The sequence below is a fragment of the Thalassophryne amazonica genome, chromosome 17 (genome assembly GCF_902500255.1).
Source record: "Thalassophryne amazonica chromosome 17, fThaAma1.1, whole genome shotgun sequence".
NCBI classification, from domain to species: Eukaryota; Metazoa; Chordata; class Actinopteri; order Batrachoidiformes; family Batrachoididae; genus Thalassophryne; species Thalassophryne amazonica.
Window position 1 is genome coordinate 32,408,730 of NC_047119.1, and position 14,304 is coordinate 32,423,033.

Below are 14,304 nucleotides of genomic sequence, written 5' to 3' on the forward strand. Positions count from 1 at the left end.
TATTTTAAGCATGGATTCAGCTAACTGACTGCACATCTACATAACTTGCACTGTTCATTCTCTAAACAACCTGAGGAACATATGGGGTTATGTGCAAATCTTTAGCTGCAAATTGGGGGTGAACTAATGCCTGCAGGGTGAATCTGACCTGAACATCTTTTAATCAAATATACTAAGCAAAACAACTAAGGGGTCAAGCAGATTTGTATTGGATAAACTGGATTTTATATACATTTTATAGAAATGGCTATAGACACACTCAGCAGCTTGCATGGCCACCCTGAGCATTCACACATTCATCAACGCAAAAATACAAAAACCTTGTGCATAATTTCTTGGCCATTATATGAGAAAACAAAGTTAACCCCTTTGTTGTTTTGGTTAGTGTCGTTCATCTTCCTCATGATCTGTCAACTTGAAGACTAAATAGTGGAGCAGATAAGTATGACTTTTGGCCAGAATTGTTCACTTGGTCATACAAGCATCAGATTTGGTATGAATGTTCTTCATAAATCAGTGTTTGAGAAAAAATGCTGGCCACTTGAAAATCCAATATGGTGGCCAGGTAGGGGTCAATGAAGAATTACACAGGGGTCAAAATTTAAAAATGCTCCAATCATATTGAAAAGTACAACACATTTGTCTGATCATAAATATTCCAAAAAGTTGTAGTTTGGACTATCTGATTGAATGTTATGGAGTTATGAGGTAAAAACAGCAAAAATGGTGACAAAGGTCAGTTTCAGTTTGTACAGGAGTCAAAAGTTAAAGCTGCTCCAATTTTTGTAAAATGTGATGTAAATTATTGGTTGAGTTAATAGGAGTTTAAAAAGGAACAGTTTGCACCATGTGTCATGCTTAGTTGTCACGTTACAGGGTAACATACGTCATATGCCATAGAATCCAATGTACGTCAACATTGTTTGACATTTACTCTGCAAACCAAGCATTCAACACAGTCAAAACTATTCCATTTATTAATCCTATTAGTTCAACCAATATTTTGCACCACGTTCTACCAAAATTGGAGCAACTTTAACTTTTGACTCCTGTGCAAACTGAAACTGACCTTTCTTACCATTCTTGCTGTTTTTACCCCATAACATTCAGTCATAGATAGTCCAAACTACACCTTTTCGGAATCTTTGTGATCAGACGCATAATTTGGTATAGCTTTCAATACGATTGGAGCATTTTAAAATTTTGATCCGTGTCATTCTTCATTGACCCCTACCTGGCAGTCATATTGGATTTTCACGTGGCCAGCGCTTTTTTTTCCTCAAACACTGATTTATGAAGAACCTTCATGCCAAATCTGATGCTTGTATCGCCATGTGAAGGATTGTTTCAGTTATCTGCTGTACTAAAAGGCAACACAAATCCGCTTAAAGACTGTGTGTATGCGTTTGCCTCATGTCAACAACACACATTCAGGAATCATACCACTGAATCCAACTGCCTCATCTGTCACGGGCACTGTCATCTTTCAAGGAAGGATGCTGATTACATAGCGAGAACATATTTGAAAATCCCAGTAAAGACTTCTTTTTTCATTGCGGATGACACCGCAGGACTTCCTTATTCACCAGCATGCTTAAAAACGTACAGTTTTCCCCTCACATGGCATCTTGATTTGCTCCTCTAATACCAGAATTATGGAACAACACAAGCTGAAAAGCAGAAAGCAAGTCTCCGACAACAATCCACAGTAACATAATACGAGCAACACAGAAACAGTGTCATTCTTCGTTGCAGTGATGTGGTGGTGTCTTACAGCCGAAAAGCTGATAAGAAAATCTCAGTCAAGCCTGATCATGCTTTATTTTATTCCTGCTTGGCAGCACTGACGCTTCTCATCCCTCTCCAGTTTATAAGGAAATATGGAGCAGGGGAAATAAAAGCTGGCCTGAGCCTACATTCCCTAGGAGGTCTCCATCATCCGTATATCATCGGTTTCTGTAGTGTCTTCTTTTGTCCACCTGCCAGCATTTGTCCATAGCCCCACCTCTAAACAGCGCTTCACTGGATATTCTGCCACCTGGTGGATGAAGAGAGGCTTTAAACTTTCTTAATGTGTCCAGTAAGAAAATCTCCTCACAGGTGAGGCTGTCAGTACACATTCAAATAAAAAAAAAAAAAAACACTTCAGTTAGTAACAGTCCCTGGTGGATTAGGCTACTATTCCTGCAGTTAACTGTCTGAAATCTGAGACCATTCTAAAGTGTGATAATACTTCCCCTAAATTGTTGATTCTGTGAAAACATTTTTTCTTTGAAGAAAAATAACTCATCTTGGAACATGCAAAATAATAAATAAATAAAAATGCACTTTTCTTTAAATGCTTAGAAACCTCTGCAGTCAGTTCTTAGAAAATGACAGCACCTTTAATTTTAGGAAGAAAGATGCTGCACAAGTAACAACTATACAGAGAGAAGTACTGAAATCACTATATATATATATATATATATATATATATATATATATATATATATATATATATATATATATATATATACAACCCCTGGCAAAAATTATGTGGCCTCTCGGTCACAACCTTTCCAAAAGGATACAGGTCCCACCGAGATTTGAACTCGGATCGCTGGATTCAGAGTCCCGAGTGCTAACCATTACACCATGGAACCACTTTTGAGACTGACAGACCCATTTGTATTGGGGGTGCTGTTCAAACGTTGTGTAGTCTTTATTATTATTAATCCCTCCCTGCCAATATATATGCATATGTACAACCCCTGGCAAAAATTATGGAATCACCGGCCTCGGAGGATGTTCATTCAGTTGTTTAATTTTGTAGAAAAAAAAAAAGCAGATCAAAGACATGACACAAAACTAAAGTCATTTCAAATGGCAACTTTCTGGCTTTAAGAAACACTATAAGAAATCAAGAAAAAAAATTGTGGCAGTCAGTAACGGTTACTTTTTTAGACCAAGCAGAGGGGAAAAAAAATATGGACTCACTCAATTCTGAGGAATAAATTATGGAATCACCCTGTAAATTTTCACCCCCAAAACTAACACCTGCATCAAATCAGATCTGCTCGGTAGTCTGCATCTAAAAAGGAGTGATCACACCTTGGAGAGCTGTTGCACCAAGTGGACTGACATGAATCATGGCTCCAACACGAGAGATGTCAATTGAAACAAAGGAGAGGATTATCAAACTCTTAAAAGAGGGTAAATCATCACGCAATGTTGCAAAAGATGTTGGTTGTTCACAGTCAGCTGTGTCTAAACTCTGGATCAAATACAAACAACATGCGAAGGTTGTTAAAGGCAAACATACTGGTAGACCAAGGAAGACATCAAAGCGTCAAGACAGAAAACTTAAAGCAATATGTCTCAAAAATTGAAAATGCACAACAAAACAAATGAGGAACAAATGGGAGGAAACTGGAGTCGACGTCTGTGACTGAACTGTAAGAAACCGCCTAAAGAAAATGGGATTTACATACAGAAAAGCTAAACGAAAGCCATTAACACCTAAACAGAAAACAAAGTTACAATGGGCTAAGGAAAAGCAATCGTGGACTGTGGATGACTGGATGAAAGTCATGTTCAGTGATGAATCTCAAATCTACATTGGGCAAGGTGATGATGCTGGAACTTTTGTTTGGTGCCGTTCCAATGAGATTTATAAAGATGAGTGCCTGAAGAGAACATGTAAATTTCCACAGTCATTGATGATATGGGGCTGCATTTCAGGTAAAGACACTGGGGAGATGGCTGTCATTACATCATCAATAAATGCACAAGTTTACGTTGATATTTTGGACACTTTTCTTATCCCATCAATTGAAAGGATGTTTGGGGATGATGAAATCATTTTTCAAGATGATAATGCATCTTGCCATAGAGCAAAAACTGTGAAAACATCCCTTGCAAAAAGACACATAGGGTCAATGTCATGGCCTGCAAATAGTCCGGATCTTAATCCAATTGAAAATCTTTGGTGGAAGTTGAAGAAAATGGTCCATGACAAGGCTCCAACCTGCAAAGCTGATCTGGCAACAGCAATCAGAGAAAGTTGGAGCCAGATTGATGAAGAGTACTGTTTGTCACTCATTAAGTCCATGCCTCAGAGACTGCAAGCTGTTATAAAAGCCAGAGGTGGTGCAACAAAATACTAGTGATGTGTTGGAGCGTTCTTTTGTTTTTCATGATTCCATAATTTTTTTCCTCAGAATTGAGTGAGTCCATATTTTTTTCCCTCTGCTTGGTCTAAAAAAGTAACCGTTACTGACTGCCACAATTTTTTTTTTCCTGATTTCTTATAGTGTTTCTTAAAGCCAGAAAGTTGCCATTTGAAATGACTTTAGTTTTGTGTCATGTCTGTGATCTGCTTTTTTTCTACAAAATTAAACAACTGAATGAACATCCTCCGAGGCCGGTGATTCCATAATTTTTGCCAGGGGTTGTATATATATACGTATATATATATATATATATATATATATATATAAAAAACATATCAATATATCCATTCTGTACATAGCTACAACCACTAACATTTGACCACTTTCAGTCTGTCACAGTGCAAAGGAATGCATCAAATTTTCTGAAATTAATCTTAGGTTACACTGGTCTACAAATTTTAGGAAGTTGTCTGCTTCAGAAATATAATGTGCTATTTACGATGGATTTTGGCATGCTGAACTCAAATATGACAATAAAAAATGACTGGTTGGCTACCGTTCCTAAGATATTTAAGTTTTTACATTTTAAGTCTACATAATTATATATTGTGTTGATAGAGTTTTCATGATAAATTGTACATATACGTCTTTCCATGTTTGACTGTTCATATAATATTTTCACCTGTTTTTTGTAACACTTTAAACATCATCAAAGGTAACCTTTAGTAGCATAGTAATAACATATCTTAAAACTACAGCCAATCAACCATTTCAAACATCATTTTCATTCTCAGTGGCCCAAAATTTGTAAAGTTTGACTACATTTATTTCAGAAGCATTTCAACTAGACCAGTGTTATGGACTTTGAATATTTTTGCTATATGCTGTATTTTTTGGAATATAAGTCCCATTTTTATTCATTTATTTACTTTTTTAATCTAGTTTGGAAGGTCCTGTGACTTATCCTCCGGTGCAACTTACATATCACATAATTACACATTTGTTATTAATTATAATAATCATAATTACTATTTTTATAGGACTTTTGCAAGAATCAAAGCACTAAACAAAATAAACTAATAGCAGAATAATAAATGCAAACAATACAAAGTACAGCACAACAATGCCCCCCCCCCCTCCAAAAAAAAAAATTAAAGAGCTAATAATACAGAAAAAAGGGCCAACTTGTACTCTAGCGCGACTTATACTCTGGAAGATACAGTACTTTAATTAAAGGGAAACTTCTTCATACCCTTAGCAATAAAATAAATGTTCATATTCCACCCGCTGGAAATATTTGTGTTTAATCCAACAAAGAGGAGGGTCTGGGAATGGTGTATGGCCATTAAAGAGTTTTTTTATTCTGCCAAGGTGTGTAAGAGTTATATTAGGGAACAGGAGAATGAAGGTTAAACCTTTAGAAAAATGCTTGACCATTACTTAGGTTGAACTCAGAAAGTCTCATATTTTGCTCATTGGTTGAGATCTTTTTAAAACTTTTGGCTAATATAGTATCACTAGTGAAGTGACCTTGGTTAAAACGACACATTTTCATTGGGAGATGTTTCGAGAGAAACTGGTATCTGATGTGCAGCACTTTCTTTTAAGGACACAAAGAGTACTTACAGAAGTTAGAGAGTCCTGGACGTCTTTGGTGTCGAGCCTGCAGCGCTGCTGTTCGGATACGTTAGGTGCATCACTTTTAGGGTTAACTGAGTACTCTTTCACTCTGTGTTTGAAGGCTTCAAGCTCTGTGTGGAAGACTTGTAGATAGGCATCTTGTCCTTCCTAGACACAAATAGAAAAGTCACAAAACTGCTTTGAGGTTCAAAATAAAGAGCACTTTATACAAGAAAACAACAAAAACGGGGTAGCTTAAAAACTCAAATTTATTATATCTTCAAAATAAAGAATTTAAAAAAATCTAACAATTATGATGTTAAAGCGGGATTTTTTTTTCCCCGTTTCTGACAGATTTTGACTCAACAGTTTTCCATTGCATCTTATTCTTACTTTGGCTTTTTGGAAAAACTGTCTGAAGCAGCCTCTGGGATCCTGCTGAGAATTGGAGGCCATCTCCAAAATGAACTGCATGGCTACAGCTTGGTGTGCCACCTGGTCCATCAGTGCTTCTTTCTACGAGACAAAAACTGACTAAAGACTGTGTCGAAATATGTGTAACTTCCATTTTGCATATTTGAGCCAAATACATACAATTTGCATATGTTATGTTACTGACACCCACTTTCCAAAAATATATAACCAGAGCAGTGAATTACAAAAAAAAAAAAAAAAAACTGTTGGTGGTTTTCTTTGTTTTGTTCCAGTACACTACTAAAATAAATGTGTTGACACTGCCAATATTCTTGGAATAATTTAAAAAAAATAAATAAATAAAATAAAACTTCAAGTCACTAAATTTATGTGTTCCAAAGCAATTCAAACGTGAGAAGTGATGTTAAAATGTTTCCAGTTGAGGTGCATTCAGACTGATTTCAATATACTGGAGGGAACAGTCGCTAACAGCTAACAGCATTCTGAAAGGCACAAGGAAAAAAATGTTCTTGAACTCACAATTTCAAAATGGCTGGCAGTATTAATGTTACCATGTATGCCAATTGTATGTACAGTAAAAGTTGCCTAAACAGTCATTGTATAAACCGGATATTTGCACTAATCGGACGAAAGCAAAAGTCTCAGTGCTTTTGTATGGTTTAACATGTAATAAACACCATATATACCGGATTTTGTATTACAGATTTTCACTCAGATCAGACAAAAGGTCCCGTCGGATCACAATGCATTTCCATTAAAAACCCATAACACATAACGACAAGTCACGAATGCCACGAAGTATACATTCTTGGCCGCTGATCATGAATGTGATGATTCTGGGCAGAGGCGTCAGGTGTCCTTAGGAACTGCTGCTATCGCGCGTAACAGCGCATCGTTAAGTTCTGTCACGTTGTGAACGAGGTGAATTGTCTCAACACACACACACCCATATTCATCCAACCGAATTCAGATCGCTCCAGTTTTTCAGAAGAACTTTGTGACTGCATGCGTAGTTGGACTCTGTGCCATGGAGTGGCGCAGAGAGGAGGAGGAGGACAGAGCCAGATGTGTGGCTTCATGCGGCTCTCGTCTCGCCCATTTTCCCAAACATCAGGCGCATGCAGCAGGTGGAACACCTGCAGGAGCGCGCTGAAGAGCACTGAAATTTGACTTTTAGCCGACTTAGTGTCAGCAATCAAACTGAATGGGGTACAGCAGGGTTTAATTGTGCACACGCTTCTTCCTCCGCTGGACTGGAGAAGGTGCAGAGATGTCTGGCTGCATGCGAGTCTCCTCTCACTCCTCTGGTTCAGACTTGTTCTCCCGCTCATCAGTTACTGAGGAGCTTCAGCAGGAACTGTGGACCGACATTTGGAGCCGAGTTTAATTGTGCGCACGTGACAGAAAACGGATCCGTCGTGGCGCACAGTGAAATGTGACGCCGCGTTACAAGTCGTGTCAAAACTTGACAGTTTCCGTGTCACTTCGTAATAACGCGTGACAGTTTGGGCTCCAAGAACCATCACAGGAACCACTACGAACGTTGTCACGTTCTATTAAGGATCACTACTCATCAAGACGGATCAATACGCTCAGTTGCGACCTCCACGACGTGAGACGAAATGAGGGTGGTGTGTGACATTTGTGGAAGATTTTTTGACAGGCAAAAACATGCTCCACGAATATCAAGAATATCACGCACCAACACGCACTATTAAGAAACCTATTAAGAATGTCAGGAATGTGTCACGAATGACAGAAAAATGACATTCGTAACGCGTCTTGCTTATGTGTAAACGCACCTTACATGTACTGGACAGAGCAGTCTGGAGGTGCACAGTAACAGAAGTATGAAATTAAGTTCAGTACTAACACTCGCCGATTCGAAGAAAGTGTAACTTGTTGCCTGCACTGTAATGTGGTGTTACGTTTCACACATATCCCTGGGTGTGACGAACCAAAGAGCTTCAGATCAGAGACCTCTGCTTGACTACGAACCCTCCCCGTGACGTGCATCTGCTGAATGACAGAGACCGCAAAGGCTGTGATTTGTCACTTTTATGTTTTCACTCCTTCCTCTCCATTCATATTTTAACAGTTTGCAGTGTGCACGCTGATTACATTTTGATCATGATTCAAATACATTTGGCAGAAAAGTCTGCAAATTTGACCAACTTCAATACTTTAAACACAAATTCAGAAAAAGACACTCAAATGACATGTAATTCATGAAGCAAAATTGTATGTACCATAACGCTGGTTTGGAGGTTGATGATTGTATAAAGAAATTGAGCTTGTTGAGGAACAAATTAATCAAGAAAAAGCCACTGTTCCTGCGGCAAATTGAAGTTTATAGGGTAACACGCATGTCGACATCATTCCATGTATTGGCCACGGAGCTGGAGAAGCATAAATCAGGCTTTAGGTTTTTAAGGTACCACTCTGCAGCGGACTTAGAAAAAAGAGTGAGTCGACCAAATGTAATCTTTTTAATGCACATAATGTTTGACACTTATTTAAGGCAGGTGTTTATTTTTTTTTCAGATGAAGTTTTTGGATTCCCTGTAGATGTTCGGTGCCTCCTGACTGTAACTAATCCGTTACATACATCTAACCGATTTTGTCCGTTTTATACATATAACAGTTTTAGATTATAACAGACAAAATTCGCTGGTCAACTTGAACCCATTATATGTGAGTTTTACTGCATATACTGGGCTCAAACATAAAAATAGCTGCTTTGGTGCCTTCAAGATCTCTACAAACAATGGCACATTTGATTTTGACTTCCACAATGCCTATTTATTACTCCAGGGCTGGGCATGACTGGCCCAGATGGTGCAGGCGTTTCTTGCTACTGATCATCTCAGCAGGTGATTTCACAGATAATCAGGATTTCTTAAGTTGCACAGAAAAGATCAACAGTAAAACAAAGAAAACATGAACTGTCTTGGCCCTTCATGGCACGCTGTCGTAAACTATCTGTATTACTCCATCACTATGATGTGCTTCACTGACTGGGAATGTAATAAATGCCAAGTAATTGATTTCTTTAGCAGTTTTTGGCAAATGTTAGTTGTACTGCTTCACAATGAAGGAAGAGAAAGCTGTGAACCAGCAAATTCCCCTGGGTAACATTCTGCACTGGTTGACCTCATAACCTAAATGTTAAGGTCATCTGTTACCAAGTGTTTGCCTTGGGGTCAGTTGGAGGATGTGTGAAAATTTTGTGTGCGTAGCTCAAATAATACAGTCTCCAGGAGCCAAAATATAATTTGACACTCACTGATATTGTGATGCAATTAATATGCAAATAAGGTCAGTGTTGCTATGGTGAAAGCACCCTCCTCCCCCTTCCTGACTGGGACTATCCCTGTGCCAAGTTTGGTTATTTTGGGCCCAGGAACCTTGGAGATATAGTGACAAATGTTCAGACAGATGTGATCTTGACTATATTCACTACTTAAACTTTGTTTAGGTGGGTGGGCTATAATTTTTTTTGTTTTATCCTTAAAGGAAAAAAAAACAATGCTAGCCTTATCCTTTATAAGCCTTACCCCTTCTTGCTGTAGCTTAATGCACCACAGAATTAAGTAGTTGGCAGATTCTTCACAGATGAGCTCAGGCTTGTCTGAAAGGCACCGCTGACTATCATCCCATCTCCGCAACATACCTGATTAAAAAAAATGTATGTATATTATTTAATGCACATTGGTATCGTAACTAAAATTTAAAAAAATCAGAAGTCTTAAATATGAGTCACGTGATTATACAATGCTTAATTCAATAATTACTGCCCTTCCACAAAATAAAAGGAAATACCCAGGTCTTCTGGCATTTGAAAGCAAAATATAACACATTTATTCAAACATTTCTGATTTAGGGTCTGACTTACCAAAATGCCTGAGATCTCGCTCATATTGTTGGAGAAAAGTCTTGCATTTGTCTTGATCTGTTTCTACAGCCTGATTATGGATATTGATTATACTCTGGAACAGAGACAAATGAATGATTAAATAAGACACAGCACAAAGTGAAAGGTAATAATGTCAGATGTCAGATGGAAACACAGCAATTAACAGTAGATGGAAAATGATGAAAAACATCCACAACCCTATGAAAGCTCCCAGGGTAATCATTTTGTTACAGAGTGTATAATAAAAGATTTCTGCCCACACAGTGTTGTGGATGGTTTTCATCATTTTACTCTTCATAGGCTTTCTGTCCATCAGCACGGCACACTCTACTACTAGGTCTACTACAAAATGCCTTCTGATGACAGATATTGGTAAACGTTTAAAAGCCTGTATAATTTGGTTCATTTGCTTTATAACCTTGGCCTGCAGGTTTGGCCAAAAAGAGAGACTGCACAGACAGAAACTGAGTGTCAAATCAGCAAAGTTTTGCACACAGCAAAAATAAATAAATAGACGGCAAATATACAGCATAATTACCTTATCAAAAACATCCCAACTTCCAACAGTTCCAAGCACAGGACTGCGACTGGGTTCCGGTCCTCCCAGCATGCTCTCCTTACGTCGCCACTCCTGCTCAATGTGTGTAAGTTCTATGGGACAGGCCAACGTCCGAGCACGCTCCTGCTCCAGGGACTCTGAGCTGTGGACCCCAAGGGCACACAACTGGTCCTGGGCCTCTGCCAGCCTCCAGCTAGACACAATCGAGGCCTTTACACAGCGCTGCTGGTTCTGACAAAGTGATGCCATGGCGCTATCACCAAGGTGAGATGATGGTAACTGATTTCAGGTGACAAAAATGTCCGAGAGATTGGAAGACAGAAATAAGAAACAAAAATGACTCATACAAAAGGTGAAACTAACAGTTATTGCCATCACTGACTAAATTACTTAGTCTATTAAATGGAAGGGAATTATTCATTTCATATATAAAATAGTTTTAATAATCCCATCACAGTTCCTGAGTGGACAACACCTACCTCAAATATGTTTATTTTCTCTCATTCACTTGGAATACCGGTTTTGACTTATTCCAAACTGTTGTAAACCAAGGGTACTCTAGTTTAAACAGCTCAAAACTGATTTAAACTATGCATCTTATTGTAAGATGCTTTCCAAATGGCTTTAAAACAACATTAAAATGTCTTAAAACAATATAATCTGGTTAATGTAGGCGTAATTGCTTCTACAAGGATTCAAACTGTTAAGATACCAAAAGCATAGCACTTAAAAGTTTTTCTGGGGATTTTAAACCAAATACTGACCAACTGTGCACCAATTTAAAACTAGCCTATGGTAAACTGGCATAAATGGATTTAAACGGGCTAAATCTGGGATGAAGTGATTTCGACTAGTAACTGAATCAATGCAGGTTTCAACTACTTTCATTTAAAAAAATACGTTGAAGATGTGTGCTTTAGTTTAGAAAAAAATTCAAGGCTATTGTTTTGGTATTTTGTCATTCAATCTACATAATGATAAATTTAAAAAAGTAGCAGATGAATTAATAATGAAAGACATCAAAGGCTGATGCAAACCCTACACTTTTGAAACAAAAATGACTTCCTTGTTACTTCGCCATGACTTACACCAATCAATCACAAATATATTGCTGATGATCAACATAAACTTTCCGCACCATATTTTTGCTGACCCTTGTTGGATCCTCTCCAAAAGTTAATTATCTCAAGATGTCTGCCCAAGTAATAGTCCCACCAAGTTTGGTGAAAATCCTTCCAACTGTTTTTTTTTTTAAGTTATCTTGCTCACACACACAGGACTGATACCCTGCTTCGCTGCCCTGCAGGGTAATGATGACTGTTGCAGGCAGCTTTCGTTAAATCAGGAGAATCTGGACAATTCTGCTTGACCGCTGATTATGATCTATTTCAGACCTGTGATCAAGGGACTTGAAAGCAGACTATAAACTCAGACCCTAAATTTGTCTTTAACAAATTATTTTGTCATTCTGTAACATGACTAATTAATTGCATCTGATCTAACTTTAGAGCACTGTGATAGTCTCTCTCTGCAAAGTGCCCAAAGAGTGCGTCAGCTGCAGGCTGTGAGCCTTCATCTTGCATTTGGTGCAGGGTGGGGCGAGAAGGCTAAAAATAAGTAAATGACTGTATCCTCCTTGTCCACATCAACAAAAGCTACCCAAATAATGTGGCGCAGATTACAGAGTATGTGATCTGATAACCTAAATCACAGTTTATCTTAATTAGCTTTCACTGTACAGTTACCAAACCCGATTAAAACACAATTCCTGATACAGATGTGCCATACTATGACATCGGAGGACAAAACGACAGTTACTCCTCCAAAAGTGAACTTGGCAAGAAGTATCTGATGTGATGAACTCACTTGACTGATCCAAAAACAGACTAGTTAACCTGCTTTTGTATTACCATTAGCGTGACTTAATTACCTGCTGGTTTGGATAAACGGCGCTGACGTTGCTAGCCGATGAGGCAGATACGATTCTGGGTTCCACATCAGGGAAAAGCGACGCTCCGTTTCCCTGCCACTCCATCACTGCTAAGCAACAACACACGAGCTAGCTGGCTAACTCTCGCTCTGTTTGAGGAAACATTAACACCGCAACACCAGGCGACCGACAGCGTGTCTAAATTAACTTTGCTCTCGCTGCAAGTTTATAAAAATAACAAGACAAATCCTGAAATATGCTATATTACGTCCCAAAGGCCAGTTCATACAAATAAAAACGTACTAACAACAACGACAGGTAACTGTAATGTGACTTCTTCTTCTACCGAGTTTTTGGCAGTCTGCAAATCGACACGGCGCATTACCGCCACCGACTGTTAGGGTGGAGTCTGAAGGGGGAGGAAAAAAAGGTGGGGAAATTACACTGTGCTATATTATGTTGAATAATAAAAAATATGCAAATACATGCCTCCAAGATAGTGGTGTAAGTGTATAAAAAGACGGATTACTTAATCCCTCGAGTGATAACTGTTTTGTCATTGTCTAATAGAATTCTTCTTTGTCTGTTGTATGTTAGGCATTCTAGTAACACGTGCTCAACAGTCTCAACCAAATACTGATCAACTGTCAGCTGATCAACAGCCACCTTCTGGTCTTTGGCCAGAGGGTGGCAGTATTCCACTTTGAAACTGCACAATTGTATGCATTTATTTAATTTAATTCTTTATATATATATATATATATATATATATATATATATATATATATATATATATATATATATATATATATATATCTTTATATATATAACATTGGGGGGAGGGGTTAATAATAAAGAATACACAACTTTTGAACAGTCGTGTGAGGCTCCCCCCAAAAGGTGGCAGTAGTGCACTTTGAAATTGCACAACTGAATTTAATTCATATACAACCCCTGGCAAAAATTATGGAATCACCGGCCTCGGAGGATGTTCATTCAGTTGTTTAATTTTGTAGAAAAAAAGCAGATCACAGACATGACAAAACTAAAGTCATTTCAAATGGCAACTTTCTGGCTTTAAGAAACACTATAAGAAATCAGGAAAAAAAAAATTGTGGCAGTCAGTAACGGTTACTTTTTAGACCAAGCAGAGGGAAAAAAATATGGACTCACTCAATTCTGAGGAAAAAATTATGGAATCATGAAAAACAAAAGAACGCTCCAACACATCACTAGTATTTTGTTGCACCGCCTCTGGCTTTTATAACAGCTTGCAGTCTCTGAGGCATGGACTTAATGAGTGACAAACAGTACTCTTCATCAATCTGGCTCCAACTTTCTCTGATTGCTGTTGCCAGATCAGCTTTGCAGGTTGGAGCCTTGTCACGGACCATTTTCTTCAACTTCCACCAAAGATTTTCAATTGGATTAAGATCCGGACTATTTGCAGGCCATGACATTGACCGTATGTGTCTTTTTGCAAGGAATGTTTTCACAGTTTTTGCTCTATGGCAAGATGCATTATCATCTTGAAAAATGATTTCATCATCCCCAAACATCCTTTCAATTGATGGGATAAGAAAAGTGTCCAAAATATCAACGTAAACTTGTGCATTTATTGATGATGTAATGACAGCCATCTCCCCAGTGCCTTTACCTGACATGCAGCCCCATATCATCAATGACTGTGGAA

At 38.2% G+C, this 14,304-nt stretch overlaps 1 protein-coding gene and 1 non-coding gene across 2 annotated transcripts; both read right to left on the minus strand.

Moving 5' to 3' along the window:
* Positions 1-1,563: 1,563 nt before the first annotated feature.
* Positions 1,564-12,955, minus strand: cdc37l1 (cell division cycle 37-like 1). Its single transcript, XM_034191605.1, has 7 exons — positions 12,612-12,955; positions 10,661-10,960; positions 10,102-10,195; positions 9,764-9,879; positions 6,165-6,287; positions 5,778-5,939; positions 1,564-2,038 (listed from the first exon to the last, which is right to left on the minus strand). The coding sequence occupies exons 1-7, from the start codon at positions 12,714-12,716 to the stop codon at positions 1,922-1,924; spliced, it is 1,017 nt and encodes a 338-aa protein (XP_034047496.1). The 5' UTR covers positions 12,717-12,955; the 3' UTR covers positions 1,564-1,921.
* Positions 2,571-2,642, minus strand: trnaq-cug. Its single transcript has one exon. It is a non-coding gene; the product is annotated as a tRNA-Gln (tRNA).
* Positions 12,956-14,304: the final 1,349 nt, after the last annotated feature.